The sequence below is a fragment of the Panthera uncia genome, chromosome D2 (assembly GCF_023721935.1).
Source record: "Panthera uncia isolate 11264 chromosome D2, Puncia_PCG_1.0, whole genome shotgun sequence".
Lineage (NCBI taxonomy): Eukaryota > Metazoa > Chordata > Mammalia > Carnivora > Felidae > Panthera > Panthera uncia.
In genome coordinates, this window is record NC_064818.1 from 28,739,376 (window position 1) to 28,757,518 (window position 18,143).

The 18,143-nt window shown below is 38.4% G+C and overlaps 2 protein-coding genes across 4 annotated transcripts in view; one reads left to right on the top strand and one right to left on the bottom strand.

The window, feature by feature from the left end:
* DDX50 (DExD-box helicase 50) overlaps positions 1-11,350 on the top strand; it is a 32,631-nt gene extending 21,281 nt beyond the window's left edge. For all 3 annotated transcript variants that reach the window (XM_049645150.1, XM_049645152.1, XM_049645151.1), the window contains 7 exons: positions 852-1,013; positions 1,477-1,596; positions 2,606-2,679; positions 2,904-3,063; positions 6,363-6,497; positions 7,651-7,695; positions 10,850-11,350. In XM_049645150.1, coding sequence (XP_049501107.1) covers positions 852-1,013; positions 1,477-1,596; positions 2,606-2,679; positions 2,904-3,063; positions 6,363-6,497; positions 7,651-7,695; positions 10,850-11,128 — 975 coding nt within the window. In that variant the 3' untranslated portion in view covers positions 11,129-11,350. The remainder of the gene's footprint in view (positions 1-851; positions 1,014-1,476; positions 1,597-2,605; positions 2,680-2,903; positions 3,064-6,362; positions 6,498-7,650; positions 7,696-10,849) is intronic.
* LOC125933539 (40S ribosomal protein S27-like) lies at positions 8,816-10,552 on the bottom strand. Its single transcript, XM_049646659.1, has 2 exons — positions 10,544-10,552; positions 8,816-9,070 (listed from the first exon to the last, which is right to left on the bottom strand). Exons 1-2 carry the CDS (start codon positions 10,550-10,552, stop codon positions 8,816-8,818), a joined length of 264 nt encoding a protein of 87 aa, XP_049502616.1.
* Positions 11,351-18,143: the final 6,793 nt, after the last annotated feature.

Genomic DNA, 18,143 nt, shown 5'->3' on the forward strand with positions numbered 1-18,143 from the left:
TCAGTAGGATATTGCTAAAATATATGACACTGCATCCATATGAAGAAATCATATCCAGTTTTTAAAAATTAAGTAGAGTTATATCTATAGATGTAGAAAAATGGCTAAGGTAGTAAATTTATAAAGCATTTCGTTGTTTTGAAACAATACATATATGTATATAGTATGATCCCATTTTTATGAGTAAATATATAATATTATAGTATATGCCGTTATGTGTGGGTTGTGTGTCTTGTATGTTTTTTTAAAACAATATCTGGGGGCGCCTGGGTGGCTTGGTCAGTTAAGCGTCCGACTTCAGCTCAGGTCATGATCTCACGGTCCGTGAGTTCAAGCCCCGCGTCGGGCTCTGTGCTGACAGCTCAGAGCCTGGAGCCTGTTTCGGATTCTGTGTCTCCCTCTCTCTCTGCCCCTCCCCTGTTCATGCTCTCTCTCTCTGTCTCAAAAATAAATAAACGTTAAAAAAAAAAATTAAAAAAAAAAAATAAAACAATATCTGGAGGAATATTCACCAAATGGTTAGTCAATTATTATGAGGCTGATATTAAGGGAAGCTTTTACATTTTATATTAAATATTTAGTTTCTCTAATATTTGGTCTTTTTGAACAATAGGCATGCATCATGTAATTACCAGAAAATAAGATTGGGGCACCTGGCTGGCTCAGTCAGTGGAGCATCTGATTCTTGATCTTGGGGTTGTGAGTTCAAGCCCTACACTGGGTGTAGAGATTATTTAAAAAAAAAATTTTTTTTTTAAAGTAACAAAAAAAGAGTACAGACTGTGTGGTGTTATGGTGCTATCAATTGCAAGTGTGAGTTGTACACTTACTTTTTCTCTTTTGTCAAATAGAATGCCCAGTGTTTACATGGGGACATAGCACAGTCACAAAGAGAAATTACCCTGAAAGGCTTCAGAGAAGGTAGTTTTAAAGTTTTGGTGGCAACCAATGTGGCTGCCCGTGGTTTGGACATACCTGAGGTGGACCTGGTGATTCAAAGTTCTCCTCCCCAGGTAAGAAATGAGATTTTATTTAGGGAATAGAAGAACAACTGTATAAATTGCCATTTTACTTATTTACAAGACGTTGCCTGGGATATGCAAAATATGTTATCTGTTCTTCCTCTTAGCCATTTTTTTATTAATGCAGTGTTAAATTAGTCAGAATCTGATGCCTTAGCAAATGATTAACTTTCCTTTTTGGATCTAAAGCGTGGAATCATGCAAAGGAATTATAAAAAGTTGTCATATGAAGAGCCCTGGGATTAGGTGGATTAAAAAAAATCCTATTTCTTTTATCCAAAAATTCAGCATAAAAGTTCTTTGGAATGTTGAAAGAGCAAGAAGATTGAAATAATATATTTATTGGTGGTAGTAGTTTTGTTATTATTAGCATTATTTTTTGACTGTTGGAATGACTGTGTTTACTTGCCAGATTTTTTTAAGAAGTATTAAAAAATGCCTCTTTTATTTTTAGGATGTTGAGTCCTATATTCATCGTTCTGGACGCACAGGTAGAGCTGGCCGGACAGGGATTTGCATATGTTTTTATCAACCAAGAGAAAGAGGTCAACTACGATATGTGGAACAAAAAGCAGTAAGTAGAGTTAAATTATTTCAGGCTTATTATCTAAACGGTGCCTTAGAGCTCTTTTTATATTTGTTCTCACAAATAGATCCTTATAACTATTTTCTCAGTTTAAGCTGCATTTGGATGTGAAGCATGTGGAGAGCTAAATTTATATGAGCTGCAAGACTTTGTTTTGATACAGCTTTTATTGTGAAGACAGAAGAGCTGACTTTCTCATTTTTCCCTTGAATTTCTCCCTTGATTCTAAAATCAGAAGCACATTGTGATTTCAGTATCTCATAGTCCAGCATTGTGAAGGGGTGACTGTGACATAGTCTTGGTGTATTTATAAGATTATATTGAATAATAGTACAACGGCCAGTTTCTATAAGAAATTATGTACATTTTTTTGTGGCCTGTATTGTTTTGTGGCATTTTACATTTTTTCCTATTTTTATGATGTGTGTTTTTTGTTTTTCTTTCTTTTTTTTTTTTTTTTTTTACATTTATTTATTTTTGAGAGACAGAGCACCAGTGGGGGAGGGGCAGAGAGAAAATGAGACACAGAATCCGAAGCAGTCTCCAGGCTCCGAGCTGTCAGCACAGAGCCCGACATGGGACTCGAACTCACAAACTGTGAGATCGTGACCTGAACCCAAGTGGGATGCTTAACCGACTGAGCCACCCAGGCGCCCCTTTGATGTGTGTTTTTTAAACACTATTTCATCTACTTTGTAAAATGAGATAGGGTAATAAGAAAAAAAAGTTGATAGACATAAACAGCATCTTTTTTCCTCTTTTAGAATCAGCTTTATTTTGTAAGTGAAATTTCATGATTGTAACTAAGGGCAATTAAATTTTTTTTCTCTTTCTAGAATTTGTAATTGATGATTTATTAGAAAAAAAGCAGGTCTTTTGATCTACTGGGGCTTGGAAATCTTTAAGTCCAAGAAATGGAAATTCAACAAACTATATTAATTTAGGAATTAATTGTAAAGACTTCCATTTTTCTTTAATGTAATTCTTTCATTTTCAGGGAATTACTTTTAAACGTGTAGGTGTTCCTTCTACAATGGATTTAGTTAAATCTAAAAGCATGGATGCCATCAGGTATGCTTTCTGACCTTGCTGAATAAGTTTTTCTTTTGTATTAGGCTATTCATCTTTAAGCTCTCCTAGTTCAAATATCAGAAAACTTAATCACCAGTTTTACCAGCAGACTTTTAGTTATATTAAAATACGAAAACGTTGCTCTTTCTTTTCCCATTCATTCTCTTATCTTTAATTTTTTACATTTGTCTTGACCAAGAAAATGTACTATTTTTAAACCATAGGTCTCTGGCTTCTGTTTCTTATGCTGCTGTTGATTTTTTTCGACCATCAGCTCAGAGATTGATTGAAGAGAAAGGGGCAGTTGATGCATTGGCTGCAGCATTAGCCCACATCTCTGGTGCATCAAGTTTTGAACCACGATCTTTGATCACCTCTGATAAGGTAGAAATCTATGAGAAAATTATGTGATTGAGAAAAGATTAAAATTGAACCATAGATAATTCATCTATCTGGAGAGAAAACCATGAGACCTTTATTTTGCCAGTACTGTGTTAACTGAAACTTACATACCAGAATCTATTCTTTATTTTGTAAGTTGCCATGGAACCATGTAAATCAAAGCATAGACGCTATGCAGTTCACACAGTACCATGCAAAGGAAGGATTGCCTGTATATGTGGAGGGGTGTGTGCATGGTGTGACACTACTGATCTAGTCCCCTGCTAGATCAGTGTCAGATGTCAAAACAAATCACATCAGAGCTATTGGTTGCAAGTAGTTAAAAGGTACTCACCATGGTATAAGTGAGGAGAGTCCCTGGATGACCGGACCCATCCGTAAGAGAGCACTCTGATGTCTGGGTGGAGAGAGAAAGATTGAGAGAAGGAGTTGGTGGGAGAGGGGAACAAAAAGAGCAGGGCAGATAAAGTTACTTGGGACTATTTGGTGGTGTAGGATAAATGAGTACATCTGGTGTGTCTGAGGCTTTCCATCTGGCAAGTGTTAATGGTTTAGCCAAATGTCATTTTGCTGGGAGTGACTTCATGTGTCCATCTCCCCCCACCAGCACACTGTGTATTTCTAAAAAACATCGGGATTTGGGGCACCTGAGTGGCTCAGTCGGTTGAGTGTCTGACTCTTGATCTAGGCTCAAGTCATGATATCACAGTTCATAAGTTGGAGCCCCACAGTTTGTTAGTTCAAGCCCCACATAGCACCCTGCACTGACAGCATGGAGCCTACTTGGGATTCTCTCTCTCCCTCTCTGTCTGCCTTTCCCCTGCTCACTTGCTCTTGTTCTCTCTAAATAAATGAACATTTTTAAAAAACCATCTGGATCCAATTCAAGTTCATATGTTACATTTGGTGTTAATGTTTCTCTTTTAATCTGGAACTATTTTCCCATCATTTTTATTTTTATTTTTTTAAAGAGTATAGATTAGTTGTCTAGATCAGAGTCTAAAACTTCTCACCTGGATTTTTCTGGTTTTCTCTTTTTCATACATCATGTAACTTTTGTCTTTATTCAGCTTTTCCTGTAAACTGGAAGTAACGTCAAAGCATGATTTTATATTCAGGTTAGATAGTTTTGGCCAAAGCACCCTGTGGGTGATATTATATATATATGTATTATATATTATATATTATATTGTATATAGTATATATATGTATTTTATACTACATTACATCAGGAGGCATATGATGTCAGATTGTTCCAGTACTAAAATTGCTTAGTTTGATCACTTGTTTACAGTGGAAACTGCCATGTATTCCCTTTGTGAAGGTATCTTATTCTCTGTAGTTGGGGTTTTGTTTTTTGTGTGTGTGTTTTGTTTTGTTTTTTATTTGAGAGAGACAGAGAGAGTGTGAGTTGGGGAGGGGCAAAGAGAGAGAGTCCCAAGCAGGCTCCAGTGTCAGCACAGAGCCTGATGCAGGGATCGAACTCACAAAACTGAGATCATGACCTGAGCCAAAATCAGGAGTCAGTTGCTTAACCCACTGAGCCACCCGGCCACCCTGCCACCAAATACTTCTTAGGAAATTACTTAAGCCATACTTTTTAGGAAAATGTTGATAGACTTTTAGGCTAAGAAGTACCTAAGAGATCATTTATTCCCAGCCCTTATCTAATAAAGGAATCCCTCTTTGGCAGATGGGTCATCTAATTTCTGATTAAATATCTTATAAACAATGTTAGTGGGTTTGAAATTTTTTTATAGTTTAAACCAAAATCCAGAGTCTTTACCACAAATGCACTACCGGGTCTTCCCCTTTGTACCTCTTTGACCTCATCTCTTTTTTTTTTAATTTTTTTTTTTAATGTTTATTTATTTTTGAGACAGAGAGAGACAGAGCATGAGCAGGGGAGGGGCAGAGAGAAAGGGAGATACAGAATCTGAAACAGGCTCCAGGCTCCGAGCCGTCAGCACAGAGCCCGACGCGGGGCTCGAACTCACGAACTGTGAGATCATGACCTGAGCTGAAGTCGGACACTTAACCGACTGAGCCACCCAGGTGCCCCATGACCTCATCTCTTATCATTCTCCCCTTGTTTCAGCTACCCTAACCTACTTGTTACTCAAACATAAACCTACTTTCACATAAGACCTTTGCACTTACTTGTACTGTTTCATATGTTCTTTCTTTTTACCACATGGGTTCCTCCTACACTTTATTCAGGTCTCTCTTCATAGATCACTGTATTATAGAGGTCTTTCCTGATCACCCTGTCTAAAATAGCTTACCTTTCCCTTTACTCTCGATTCCCTTGTCTTGCTTTATTTTTCTTCATGATGCTTACTACTATCTAGTGTTTATGTTTGCTTATTTATTTACTGTCTACCTCACCTCATCACCACCACTCCTATTCCCAGCACTAGAATATAACCTTCATGAGAGAAAGGACTATTTACTGCTAAATCTTGAGCACCTACTATGTCTCTGGCACATACATAGGGGACACTCAGTGGATATTTGTTAGATAGGTGAGAGGATCCTGGCTGGCTCAGTCAATAGAGTATGCAACCCTTGATCTCAGGGTTGTGAGTTCAAGTTGCATGTTGGGCATAGAGCTTACTTAAAAAAGTAGATGAATCCCTCCCTATATCTTCTTCATGCTGATCCTTTTGCTGTCCAGTGAAGTTTTACAGAACAAGTAATCTTTGCATATGTAATAGTCCTTCAGAAGTTTAGAGATTTATGTCTTCTTGTTTTTCCACTCCAAGCTTTGACTCTTTCAGCATTTCCTTAATTCTTTACAACTTTTTCTCTGATGCTCTAGGTTGTTTTTTTTTTTTTTTTAACATTTATTCATTTTTGATAGACGAGCATAAGTGGAGGGGTGGGCAGAGAGAGAGGGAGACATAGAATCCAAAGCAGGCTCCAGGCTCCGAGCTATCAGCACAGGGCCCGACGTGGGGCTCGAACTCACGGAGTGTGAGATCATGACTTGAGCTGAAGTCAGACGCTTAACTGACTGAGCCACCCAGGTGCCCCTCTGGTGCTCTAGTTTAATTATTTCTTAAAGCATGAGTCTTTACAGCAACACAAAGAAGAATTGTTCTTTCAAAGATCTGTAAGCATTAGTCTTCTATTAATACGATTTTAAAGAAGTTATTTTTTTTAGCAGCCATGTTATAGTGATGTCTCATGAAAAATGTAGTTAAGTCATGAAGTTAGAACTTCATTGTCCTACTTTTGCTGCCTTTTTCCCAAAGATGATGTGACTTTTAATTTTTAAGGGGTTTGTGACCATGACTCTGGAAAGCCCAGAAGAAATACAAGATGTCAGTTGCGCTTGGAAAGAACTTAACAGAAAGCTGAGTAGTAATGCTGTGTCCCAAATTACCAGAATGTGTCTCCTAAAAGGAAATATGGTAGGTTTTTCTACAGAAATAAAAAGCTTTTTAATCAACTACTATAAATGTTTCTAAAGCCCAGTAGATTTTCTTTTCTTTTTTAAAAGGCTAATAGGGTGCATAATATGGTTTTCTCTGTGTGATGGTTTGTTTCCAGTTGTAAATTTGGGGAGTTTTATAAATAATTTACTTCTCTAGAAAGCTGTAAGTCATTCTGCTTAGTTTGTCTAATAACCAAGTTATCTAAGTTTCTGCTTTTGTGCACATATTATCTGTGGTTGTATGTGTTTTACTCTATGACTAAGTAACTTATAAATTCAACAGCTGAACAGCTCTGTTATTTAGAGAATATGCAGTGTTGACTTTTAAGTGGCCTGCTTTGGTTGTTAATGAGGATAATGAAGTAAAGTAAGAATTTTAATACATTTTTGAAACAGCAAAGTTAAAACTATCTCTAATCTTACTGACTGTTTCTTCTAATGGTTTTGAGGAAAGATGTTACATTTATTCATCCAACTTTGCTACATAGGTTTATTCTAGCCTAGAATTTATTAACTTTATCATTTATTGGAAATAATCATTTCTCTCAAAGTTTAATATTACCATTAAAAAAAGTTTTGTGGCAAATCTGAGACAAATAAACGCATTCAGAAAAAATATGAAGGGCATGGAAAATCTAACAAAATCTTTAGGCCAGGCTAGTTGCTGTACTTGAGAATTAAATTAACTTTCAGTTTATTGACAACCAGTACCAAAGAAGAAGCATCTTGGGTTATATCATTCCCATTATCCGATAAATACTGCATCTCTTCAGGATAGAAATTTTCCAGCATTAAATTTTCCAAAGAATTTATTACATGGATCCTTTTACAGTGGACATGGAACAACATTAAAGTGTCTACAAGAACTTTTCTAGAGAGTACTCTATATTTTTAGTAGTAGATTCCTGTTAGATTTTTTTTTTACTTTTCAGATTTAGAAAATATAATAAGCAGCCACTCTCATGCATTATTTATATGTTAGTTGTTTTAATCTTGTAAGCATTCATGGGGCACACCCTATCTTTTCTTTCTTTTTTTTTTTAGCTGTAAGATTACCAGCAAGTACTAGTGTATTAGTAAAAATTCAACTCATCTGCATCTAAATAAAAATTTTTTCATTTTGCTTTTAGGGTGTTTGCTTTGACGTTCCTACAACTGAGTCAGAAAGGTTACAGGTACTTTAAAAATTTTATCTGTTAAATAGTTGAATATTTAACCATTTAAAATAGTAATTTAAAAGAAGTCATTTAAAAGAAGTCACAATATCATTATGATGCCTAAGTCAATTAATTTTCCTTTATAGAATATATCTAGGCTATATCATAATTTAAAACATTTATTATAATTTCAAATATAAAAAATAGAATTGCATAATAAATATTCATGTACCCATCACCCAGCTGCAGTTGTGATCAGCTCACAGCTGGTTTGTTTCATGTCACTTCCATCCATTTTCCTACTCTCCTGTATGTATGCTTTTGAGAGAAATTGTAGGTATTCTGTCATTTCAACCATAAATATTTCCATATATCTACTAGGGATACTTTTTAAAAACATAATCATAATGCCATAGTTCAAATACCTAAAATAATAATTCCTTAATATCATCTAATTTTGTGTTTAAATTTTCCCTATTGTCTCCTAAATATTTTTTATTTTTTTGTCTCCTGAATATCTTAGAATATAAGACCCATACATTATAATTTGATGTTTCTTAAGTCTCTTTTAATCTGCAGTTTCTTGCTTCTTTCTTTGTCACTTTAAAAAATTTTTCTTGTATTTTATCTGTTGCAGAAAGAGATTGTCTACTAGATTCCTACACTATAGAATTTGACTATTGCACTACTGTGCATATTTGTATATGTATTTGGGGGTGATTCTGTTCTTTAAGTCTTTTTAAAAATTAAGAATATATCATGAACACATTCCTTTGTCAACTATACAGTTATTTTTTAACAGCTCCCTGCATTTGGCCATGTGGGTGGTCAACTTTTCTTTTCTTTTGTTTTTTAAAAATTTTTAAGTAGGCTCCATGCCCAATGTGGGGCTTGAACTCATGAAGCTGAGATCAAGAGTCGTGTGCTCTACTGACTGAGCCAGCCAGGCACCCCTGGTCAACTTTTGTTAATGTTCTGTTTTCTGACATTTAGGTTATTTCCAGTAATATACTGTTATAAACAGGACAGCCATGAATGATGGTATAGCTAGCTCCGTTTTTTTGGTTTTTTGGGTGTTTTTTTGTATCCAAATCTGTTTATTAGGACAGTTTCCCACTCATGTTAATTCAGGGTGCTTTTACTGCCATTGCTGTCTGAAGGAGCATCCTTCTGTAAGCCTTGCTTTTCTTCCTATTGGCTGGCACAGGACGGTGGAGCAGCCCACAGACAACACCACTGTTTGTGTGTGGTTGAAGATGGTGGTGATCTTGTAGCACCCAGGGTACCTCATATCCATGAAGTAGGAGTTGGGGCCCCGCACCAGGCGCTTCTTTTTGCCCTTCCTCTTCTCTTCTGGGGACGGGTACAGGAGGTCCTTCACAAAGGGCTTGTTCTTGTGGGCAAGTTGTCATCGCTAAAAAGGGGTAGCATAGCTAACTCTTTATGCATTGCCATGTTTATCTCTTCAAGATGAATTTTTTTTTAAATGTTTATTTTTTTGAGAGAGAGAGCAGGGAAGGGGCAGAGATAGAGAGGGAAAGAGAGACAATCCCATGCAGGCTCCTTGCTGCCAGCACAGAGACCTACACAGGGCGTGAACCCACCAACTGTGAGATTATGACCTGCACTGAAACCAAGAGTTGAACACTTAACCAGCTGAGCCACCCAGGTGCCCCTACATGAATTTTTTTAAGTTTATTTATTTATTTTAAGAGAGAGAGAGAGAGAAAATATGCGAGTGGAGGAAGGGCAGAGGGAGAGATAGAGAATCCAAAGCAGGCTTCTAGCTGCCAGTGCAGAGCCCAGCATGGGGCTCAGACTCACGAACCGTGAGAACATGACCCAAGCTGAAATCCAGAGTCCAAGACACTTAACTGATTGAGCCACCCAGGGCCCCAAGATGGAATTTTTTTTAATGTTTATTTACTTACTTAGAGAGAGCATACACAGGGGAGGGGCATAGAGAGGGAGAGAGAGAATCCCAAGCAGGCTCTGAGCTGTCAGCACAGAGTATGATGTGGCGCTCAGCCTCATTAACTTGTGAGATCATGACCAAAATCAAGAGTCGGACACTTAATTGACTGAGCCACCAAGGCACCTTTAAGATGAATTTTTTATTTTTATTTCTATTTTTATTTTTATTTAATTAATTATTGTTTTTTACTATAATATATTGTCAGGTTAACTAACATATAGTGTACACAGTGTGCTCTTGGCTTCGGGAGTAGATTCCCATACTTTATTGCTTACGTACAACACCCAGTGCTTGTCCCAACAAGTGCCCTCCTCAATGCCCATCACCCATTTTCCCCCCCCCCCCCCCCCCCCGCCCCTGCTCCTTGCCCTCCCTCAACCCTGTTTGCTCTCTGTATCTAAGAGTCTCTTATGGTTTGCCTCCTTCTCTGTTTGAAACTATTTTTTTCCCCTTGTCTTCCCCCCCCATGGTCCTCTGTTAAGTTTCTCAAATTCCACATGAATGAAACCATATGGTATAAGATGAATTTTTTAAGATGATTGCTTGGCCAAAAGGTTTGTGCATTTTTAAGGCTTTGGTCATATATTGCCACTAGTGGTATATGTGTTTGTCTCTGCTCACTCTTACCAACAGGGTATTTTAATATTTACTTTCCTTGGCAACTCATGATTACAATGAACAGTTAATGTAGCAGGATATAACATAGTGATGCTCTTAGGAGCACTGATTTGTATATCTTGAGTTGTTTACCCTGACACCAAATTATTTCCAATGGCTGTGTATTTTTGTCCTCACCTGTGTTGACAGGTTTTAATCTTCATCACTAGCTCTCACTTCTTGCTTCTGTCAATATAACTGCTGAAAGAAATGCACTACTTGTTAATGGCCTACTTGTTTCATGCCAAGAAATCAGTGCTCTCTTTTAGAGTGTATAAACTGAGTATGAAATTATGAGCCTCAAAATGAGCCTGAGAATTTCTCCTGAGACTAAAATTTAGGAACTTTAATGGATGTACTTTGAATATGTTTTTGGTTTTGTTTTCTGGCTTTCAGTTTTGTTCCAGAAACTTTGAATTTAATGGGAAGATTAATTAGCTAATAGTTAATGGACATTAAAAAAAGAATCTCCTGTACCCAGTGTATTTGCTTATGGTTTCTATTTTGCATTTATATTAATCCTCTAAATTCCCCCAACAGGCAGAGTGGCATGATTCAGACTGGATACTTTCATTGCCAGCCAAGTTACCTGAAATTGAAGAATATTATGATGGAAACACATCTTCTAACTCCAGGCAGAGGAGTGGCTGGTCAAGTGGCCGGTCTGGCCGATCTGGCCGGTCAGGTGGTCGATCTGGTGGCCGGTCAGGTAGACAGAGTCGACAGGGGAGTCGGTCAGGAAGTCGACAAGATGGTAGAAGACGAAGTGGGAATAGAAATCGATCAAGAAGCGGGGGCCACAAACGGAGTTTTGACTGAGTATTTGATAGTTAATCTACCAGTGTGAGCTTGCCTATTTCTGCCTAATCATGTACATTATCCACCAAAAATTAGGTCATCATAGTTGAGGTATGTGTCTGCTCTTTGCAAAGAAGTTGGTCATATTTTTTTAAAAAGTGTTTCACAAGAATGGTTGTAAACAAATCTACTTATCCAGTTATACCTTTGAATAAAAAAACCTCCTTTTATTGTCTCTTTTCACTATGTGTTAAGAATTTTGTCAGTGTAATCTTCTACAGTTTCTTCTAAAACATGACAGTCAAATTAATCTTAAGATTACTTGCATTTTGAAAAATGTGGTGTATTTGTATTGAGATCATTCCTTCCATAGGCTATGTAGTAGAAAAGAAATCCCTTCTACATTAAAGGGATATATAAACCATATATATATGGTTAGGTATATATATATACCTGGTTGGGTATATATATACGGTTGACTGGTTAGGTATAACATTTAAATTCTAGATACAGTTAATTAAAAAGGTGTGCAAGCAGTGTACACTCAATAATTTATTCACCAGATAATGATTGAAGTCTACTATGTGCCTATCACTGTGTTGATCACTAGGGATTTGGTTGGTGAACAAGGCACAGCACTATCTTCAAGGAACTTACAGTCTAAAGACAAACAGTTATGAATGAAATTAACATCTAAAGGCTAAGATGGATGGATGGTAGGCTAAGATCCTACCTGGATGGAATGTTAAGGACCTAGTTTGGGTACACCAAACCAGTCTTAGGAGTCAGAAAGGCTTACAAGCAGTGATACCCAAAAAAAGAAGTAAAGCAAAAGTGTCCGTTGATCTAAGCAAGTATGTGTGAATGGCTGGAAGAAGTGTTCAGAAGGGAGAGGGTTTAGAGGCCAGGAGAACAGAATATGCAAATAACCAGAGCCAAAGAATACCATATCAAGTCTGAGGACCTACAGTTCAGTATGGTTTGCATGTGACAGGCAGAGGGAAGGAATAAGAGAGAATGAGTTAGTATTTAACAGGGACCTTATTTTAAAGGTCTTGTGTGCATTAAGTTTAAATGTTCTCTTGAAGACTGGTGAACCATTAAAAGATTTAAGGTAAGGAATGACATAATGAGATTTGTGTTTTAGAAAAGATTATTGGCTACACTGAAGAGACTGGATCAGAGAAGGGCCAGATTGGAGGTAAGGAGACCTCTTATGATGCTGTTGGAACAATCTAAGGTAGAGGTGATGGTCTGCATTACTAGTAGGTAACATATTTTGATGATAAGAACTGAGGCATTTAGGAGCTTATTACTTGGCCAGAATCCCAGCTGGATCAATGTAGTGGAATGAGGATTTAAACCCAGATAAGTCTACCTTCTGAACCAGCATTCTTAACCACTGTGCTAAATAGTTGGTGGGTGACACTGAGAAACATGGATAGATTTCCAAAGTTTTTTTTTTTTTAAGTTTATTATGATTTTTTAGTAATCTCTATACCCAATGTGGGGCTTGAACTCATGACCCCAAGATTAAGAGTTATGTGCTCCTCCAATAAGCCAGCCAGGCATCCCCAAAGTTTTTAGGAAATAAAATGGTTAGGACTCAGTACTTGATTGATTTGGAAGATGAGAGAGATGCAGAAGTATAAAACAGGTTTTTGTCACTGAGATAAGGTACTAGGAGGAAGAATAAGAAAAGTTATGTGGGGAGGGAGGGGGGATATGATTAGTTCAATATTAGATATATTTTAATATTGAATAGCCCATGAGATCTTAAAAGAAGATGTAAGAGGAGGTTAACAGTATACAGTTGGATTTGTAAGTTTGAAGCAGAGAGAGATCTGTTCTAGAGGTGTAAAGATTTGGGAATAATAAAACAATGGTAATTGTAGTTAAGGCAGTGGAAGAGTATATCTAGTGAAAGTATAGTAAGAAAAGAGGACTAAGGAGTAAACCCAGAGGCAAACTAATGTATTCACTACATAACATAGGAAGGGAATCCCATCACTATCAAGAAGAGGTAAGAAGAAGGCAGAAAGTCCAGAAGTATGAGGCTTTCAAAGGAACCAGAAGATGAGCCTGAGATGGGCATTGGATTTGGCAAAAAGGAAACGTTTGACGTGGGGAACACCCAGAGTAATAAAGTGTTGAAAGTAGACACCATTGAACAGTGGGTTCAGGTGGAAATGAGAGATAAAGAAGTAGAGACGACAAATCTGTCTTCCAGAAATTTGGCTGTGAATAGAGAAGAATAAGCTAAAGCTGGAGTGAAAGAAAGGACATGAGATGACAGTTTTTTGTATGTGTGGGCTGGGGGAGGATGAAGGAAATTAGAGCATGGACTACTACTACAGGAAGGAGCCAGAAAGGAGGGAGGAAGAGAAAGAACATATGATGGAGCAATAGCTCTATGAAGACCCAGAAGGATGAGCTTAGGCAGACAGAATTTAGCCTTAGAGGTAGAAGCACATTTTGCCAGGAGGAAAGTATGGTTATCACGTAGGTGAGTTTGCAGGTGATAAGGTAAAAATTAAGGGAGTGCCTGCCTGATGTCTTCTATTTTTTTTCTGTGGTATTCTTTTATGGTCATCTACTAAGGGTGAAGAGGGAAGTAGCAGGCTAGGAGATTTGAGAAAATGGGAGAAACACTGAGGTATCAACTGTAGAACAAGATAGCTTACTAGGGAAACTGAGGGTCACAGGCAGCTTTGAGGGTCCAGCTGAGATTAGAGACTTCATTTATTCTGGCAGCAATTAGAGCACTTGAGTGACTTCCTGTAATAACATTTCAGTATTCTGTTGTAGGGATGGAGATGGCAGATACCTGCTTGATCCAGGATTGCGGTTTTGCTCTGTGAGATGAAAGGATGAAGAACTTTGGCAAAAGTGATCGGAGTAATGGTCCATGGAGTCTAGACTGCCTAGGCATTGAAGTGGAGGTAGGGTTGATAACTGGGAGAATATAGGAGCAAAGACCTGAAGGTCACTGAAAGTTCTCTAAATTTGAGATTTCAAGAGTGGAGCAGTTGGGGAGAAGACAAGTTCAGGGTTTGGTAGCAGGCCTGTTCAGGGGCAAAGGTCACTTCAGATGAGATGGTCAAAGAACTGAGAATCTAGCATTCTTTGGGTGTTTTCATGGACAATGAAGTCTTTAGGACTGAGGAGGGAGAGGAAGACTAAGCCAATGAATGGTAGAGTTTAAGTTACGGAACAAGAAAGTGTATAGGGTGATATTGCCACGTATCTTCAAGGGGAAAAGGGCATTAGCATGATAGTGAAGGAGTAATAGTTTGGAAATGGTTTTGAAGAAAAGAAGAGGACATGGATACCAGGGTACGTGGGATATGAGGGAATGAGCAACGTGTGAGGGAAAGCTGCAAGAACAGTATTTTTCAGCAAACCCAGATTTCAGTTAAGCCGGGGTGTGTGGGGGGAGGACTCAGTGCTGGATTGACAAAGGGAGAGGTTTTGATTATGGGAAATGGGGTTCCAGATAGCCATGACTCGGGGGAAAAGTGTCAGTTGGCTCTGCATATGAGTAGCTGTGAGCTCTGCATTTATACTGAAGATGAAATCGGGGCTCCATTCCTACAAAGGTGCACGAGTCCTAGTACTTTAGTCAGAGTAAGTTGTATACCTACAATGCCCCAGGCACCATGTTCAGGGTACAAAGGTGAATAATGTGTGCCTGGTCTCTGCCCTCAGGAACTCAGAATCTAGTGAAATAAGTGGCCACAGAAACCTAGGTCCAAGGCAATGACTAGTGCAATAATTTGAGAGCTCTGCACAAGGGCACCTAGCCCAGCCCACCAAACGGGGGTGGGAGTTCAGAGAAAGCTTTTTGGACATGATGATTGAAAATGGATTAAGTCAGGTAAAAGGAGCAAAGTGGGGGGCGCCTGGGTGGCGCAGTCGGTTAAGCGTCCGACTTCAGCCAGGTCACGATCTCGCGGTCCGTGAGTTTGAGCCCCGCGTCAGGCTCTGGGCTGATGGCTCGGAGCCTGGAGCCTGTTTCCGATTCTGTGTCTCCCTCTCTCTCTGCCCCTCCCCCGTTCATGCTCTGTCTCTCTCTGTCCCCAAAAAAAATAAATAAAAAACGTTGAAAAAAAAAATTAAAAAAAAAAAAAAAGGAGCAAAGTGGGAATGGACATCGAGGCAAAGGCATAGAATAGCTAATAAAACAAGCTCTAAGCATGGTGAATGAGAAATAGCTCTCATTGCTGGGCTTCTCACTTCACGGAAAGCAGTGATGAGAACAAGGTAAGGTCCTATCTCGGAAGGCTTTGTAGGCCTTATTTTGAAACCCATTGAAGGCTTTCAGGGAAGTGAGTGAAAAAGATAAGCATGTAGGTGCATGCTAGCAGGGTGGAGGTAGATTTTAGGGGTCCACTTGCTAAAGGCTGGCTTCCCTATTAGCAAGGAAGATGGGGCAGGTCCTAAAAAAGATTAATAGCTTTCCATACCTTCTAGAAGAAGGTGGGGGCAGAATTCTCCTCTTTGGGCTGCATTTAGCCCCTTATTTTTGCTCTTTCTTCATAGAGCCCAGCACCTTCATGCTTCCACCTTTTGGCTATTCAGAGCCTCCTGTTTGGTATTTGTGCCCCAGTGTGGTCACTTAACAGCTATGAATTTAATTAAATCAGTTACCCTGATCTTCAGTTTTTGAACTTGTAAATGTCTGTCTTATTAGAAATTTGAATAATGAATTCACATTTATGTGTGAATGTCTGAGAGCTTCCTCTCACATTGTTTTTGTTTCACATGTCTTGTGGGTAGTGTTTAATGTTTTTTTAAACCATATTCCTTTTTCATATTAGTAATATGCATCCATTGTTGAAAATTTGAAAAAAATAGAGGAGCAAATGGAAGAAAATAAAAACCATCCATAATTACATCACTCAGATAATTACTGCTAACATATTGTTGTGTAGACTTTTGAATCAGTGTGTGTGTGTATGTATGCATACTTTTTGAAACAGAAATTCTCCCCCCATTTTATGAAAACACGACATTATCTACATCAGAGGAAACTGGTCTGGCGGAATCAATACCCAGAACTTCACATTTCCAATCAAATGTATGTATAAGACCTATTTTTTTTCTACTTGTTGCTGAATTTTATACTGATAACTAGATTTAATGCAGTAATTTGGCTGCCTTTGACCCAAAAAGGGCCTTTGCAGGCTTCCTCTGAGAATTTTGGCCTTATGCCTATGTGTGGGTATATTACAAAGGAACTTACATATTTTATAAACCTTGACAACAGTTTTCCATTAAGGAGTGTTCTGGGCTCACTCAGTTGTTGAACATCTATGGGTAATAAAAATGTCCCTGTATGGTTTATAGCAGTATCACAGAGGTTCCTTAAGGGAGGGACTGGGCCTTCACTAAAGGTACCCCAAACTCCCACGTACAATGCTGAAATCCTAGATGTTAAGCATTTTATCAGTTGGTTGATTGCATTCATGCTTCCTCCCCCTTCTACACCTAATACCAGGATGATTGAATTGCTTTCCTGCCTGGGCACAGAGCTAAAATTTATTTCAAGGGATTTCTCTGTCTTCCCCACACCCCAACATTGCCATTTTAATGGTCAATCAACTTTTAGTGTCAATCTACCATGTGCCTACGTACCAGGCGCTGTTTAAAATCTTTGGGATACAAAATAGGTAAATCAAGGTTCCTAGCTCAAAGATATCACAGAGTATAAGTTAAAGAAAGAGTTGCTGTAGATTTACATAAGTTTACCTGTTAAAAAACTGAGACTGTGAAACATCAAGTAACAGTTTTATGTGAAACATGAAAATTTTCCATTGAACTGTCATTTTAAAATGTGCAGTAAATACAGAAATAAAACTTCTGCATTTACCTTTGTCATAAAATGATTATATTTTAAGTTGTCTTTCTAAACACCTACAAGTTTTAATGGCTGTCATTTATTGTGCTTTACTTGCCAGACACTGCTAATCCCTTTTCATTCATTATCTTACTTAATTTTCTCAGCCCACGAGATAAGTTTGTTATCCTGATTTCAGGCAGGAGAAACTCAGGTTCCAATTAAGTAATGTGTGCAAAATCAGAGAAAGACCAAGCAGTGCAGACTTTCAAAGCCAGGCATGATTTCAACGGATTTTTAAAAATTATTCCCAATTCTTTGGATCACTAGTTCTTCAGAGTTTAGTGACATTGTCATAGGTCATTCTATGGATGATCATGGACCACTTTCCTCAACTCCTCGAATTAGTATATTGCCCCAATTATGCAAGATTTAGAGCCCTGTATTTTTAATTAAAAATTTTTTTACGTTTTACTTAGAGAGAGTGCAAACAGGGGCAGAGAGAGGAGGTAGAGGATCCAAAGCAGGCTCTGCACTGACAGCAGTGAGCCCGACGTGGGGCTCGAACTCACGAACCCCCAGATCATCACCTGAGCCTAGGTCCCATGCTCAACTGCCTGGGCCACGCAGGTGCCCATAGAGCCCTGTATTTTCTTATAGAGGTCCATGTGGTTTGGGTGCTCTTCCTACTGGTCCCAAGGACGGTTGGGGTGCCTCTCTGTGTCTTCAGAATAACTGATACTCCTCTATCTTCCAGCAGTCTATAAAATTTCTTTATGACAAGTATCGTATATTCTCTGTTAACTGAATCCTAGCCTTGTTTCTCCTGACACCTGACACTGAATGGTTGGAGGATGTTTACGTGCATGCAATTAGGAATGACATATCCGACTGAATTCTAATTCTTATCCAGGCTTGCGAGTCTGGGCATCTCCTTTTAGTGTCGACGTTTCCACAAGGTGATCAAGAAGACACATTTACCGCGTCTGTGCGTGAAAGGATCTTGCAAACTCCAGCAATCTAATATATACACTGAAGAGACACCACGGAAAAACAAGTTATTTATCAGGTCGGGGGTTGGGGGAATCTGACTCGTGTTTACTAACTTTTGTGGTTCCTCCCAGTTGGTTGGACTCCTCAGGCGTTGTAAGCGGTCAATTCACTACTCGCAGCCAGCGGGAGCACCACAAGCTCCAG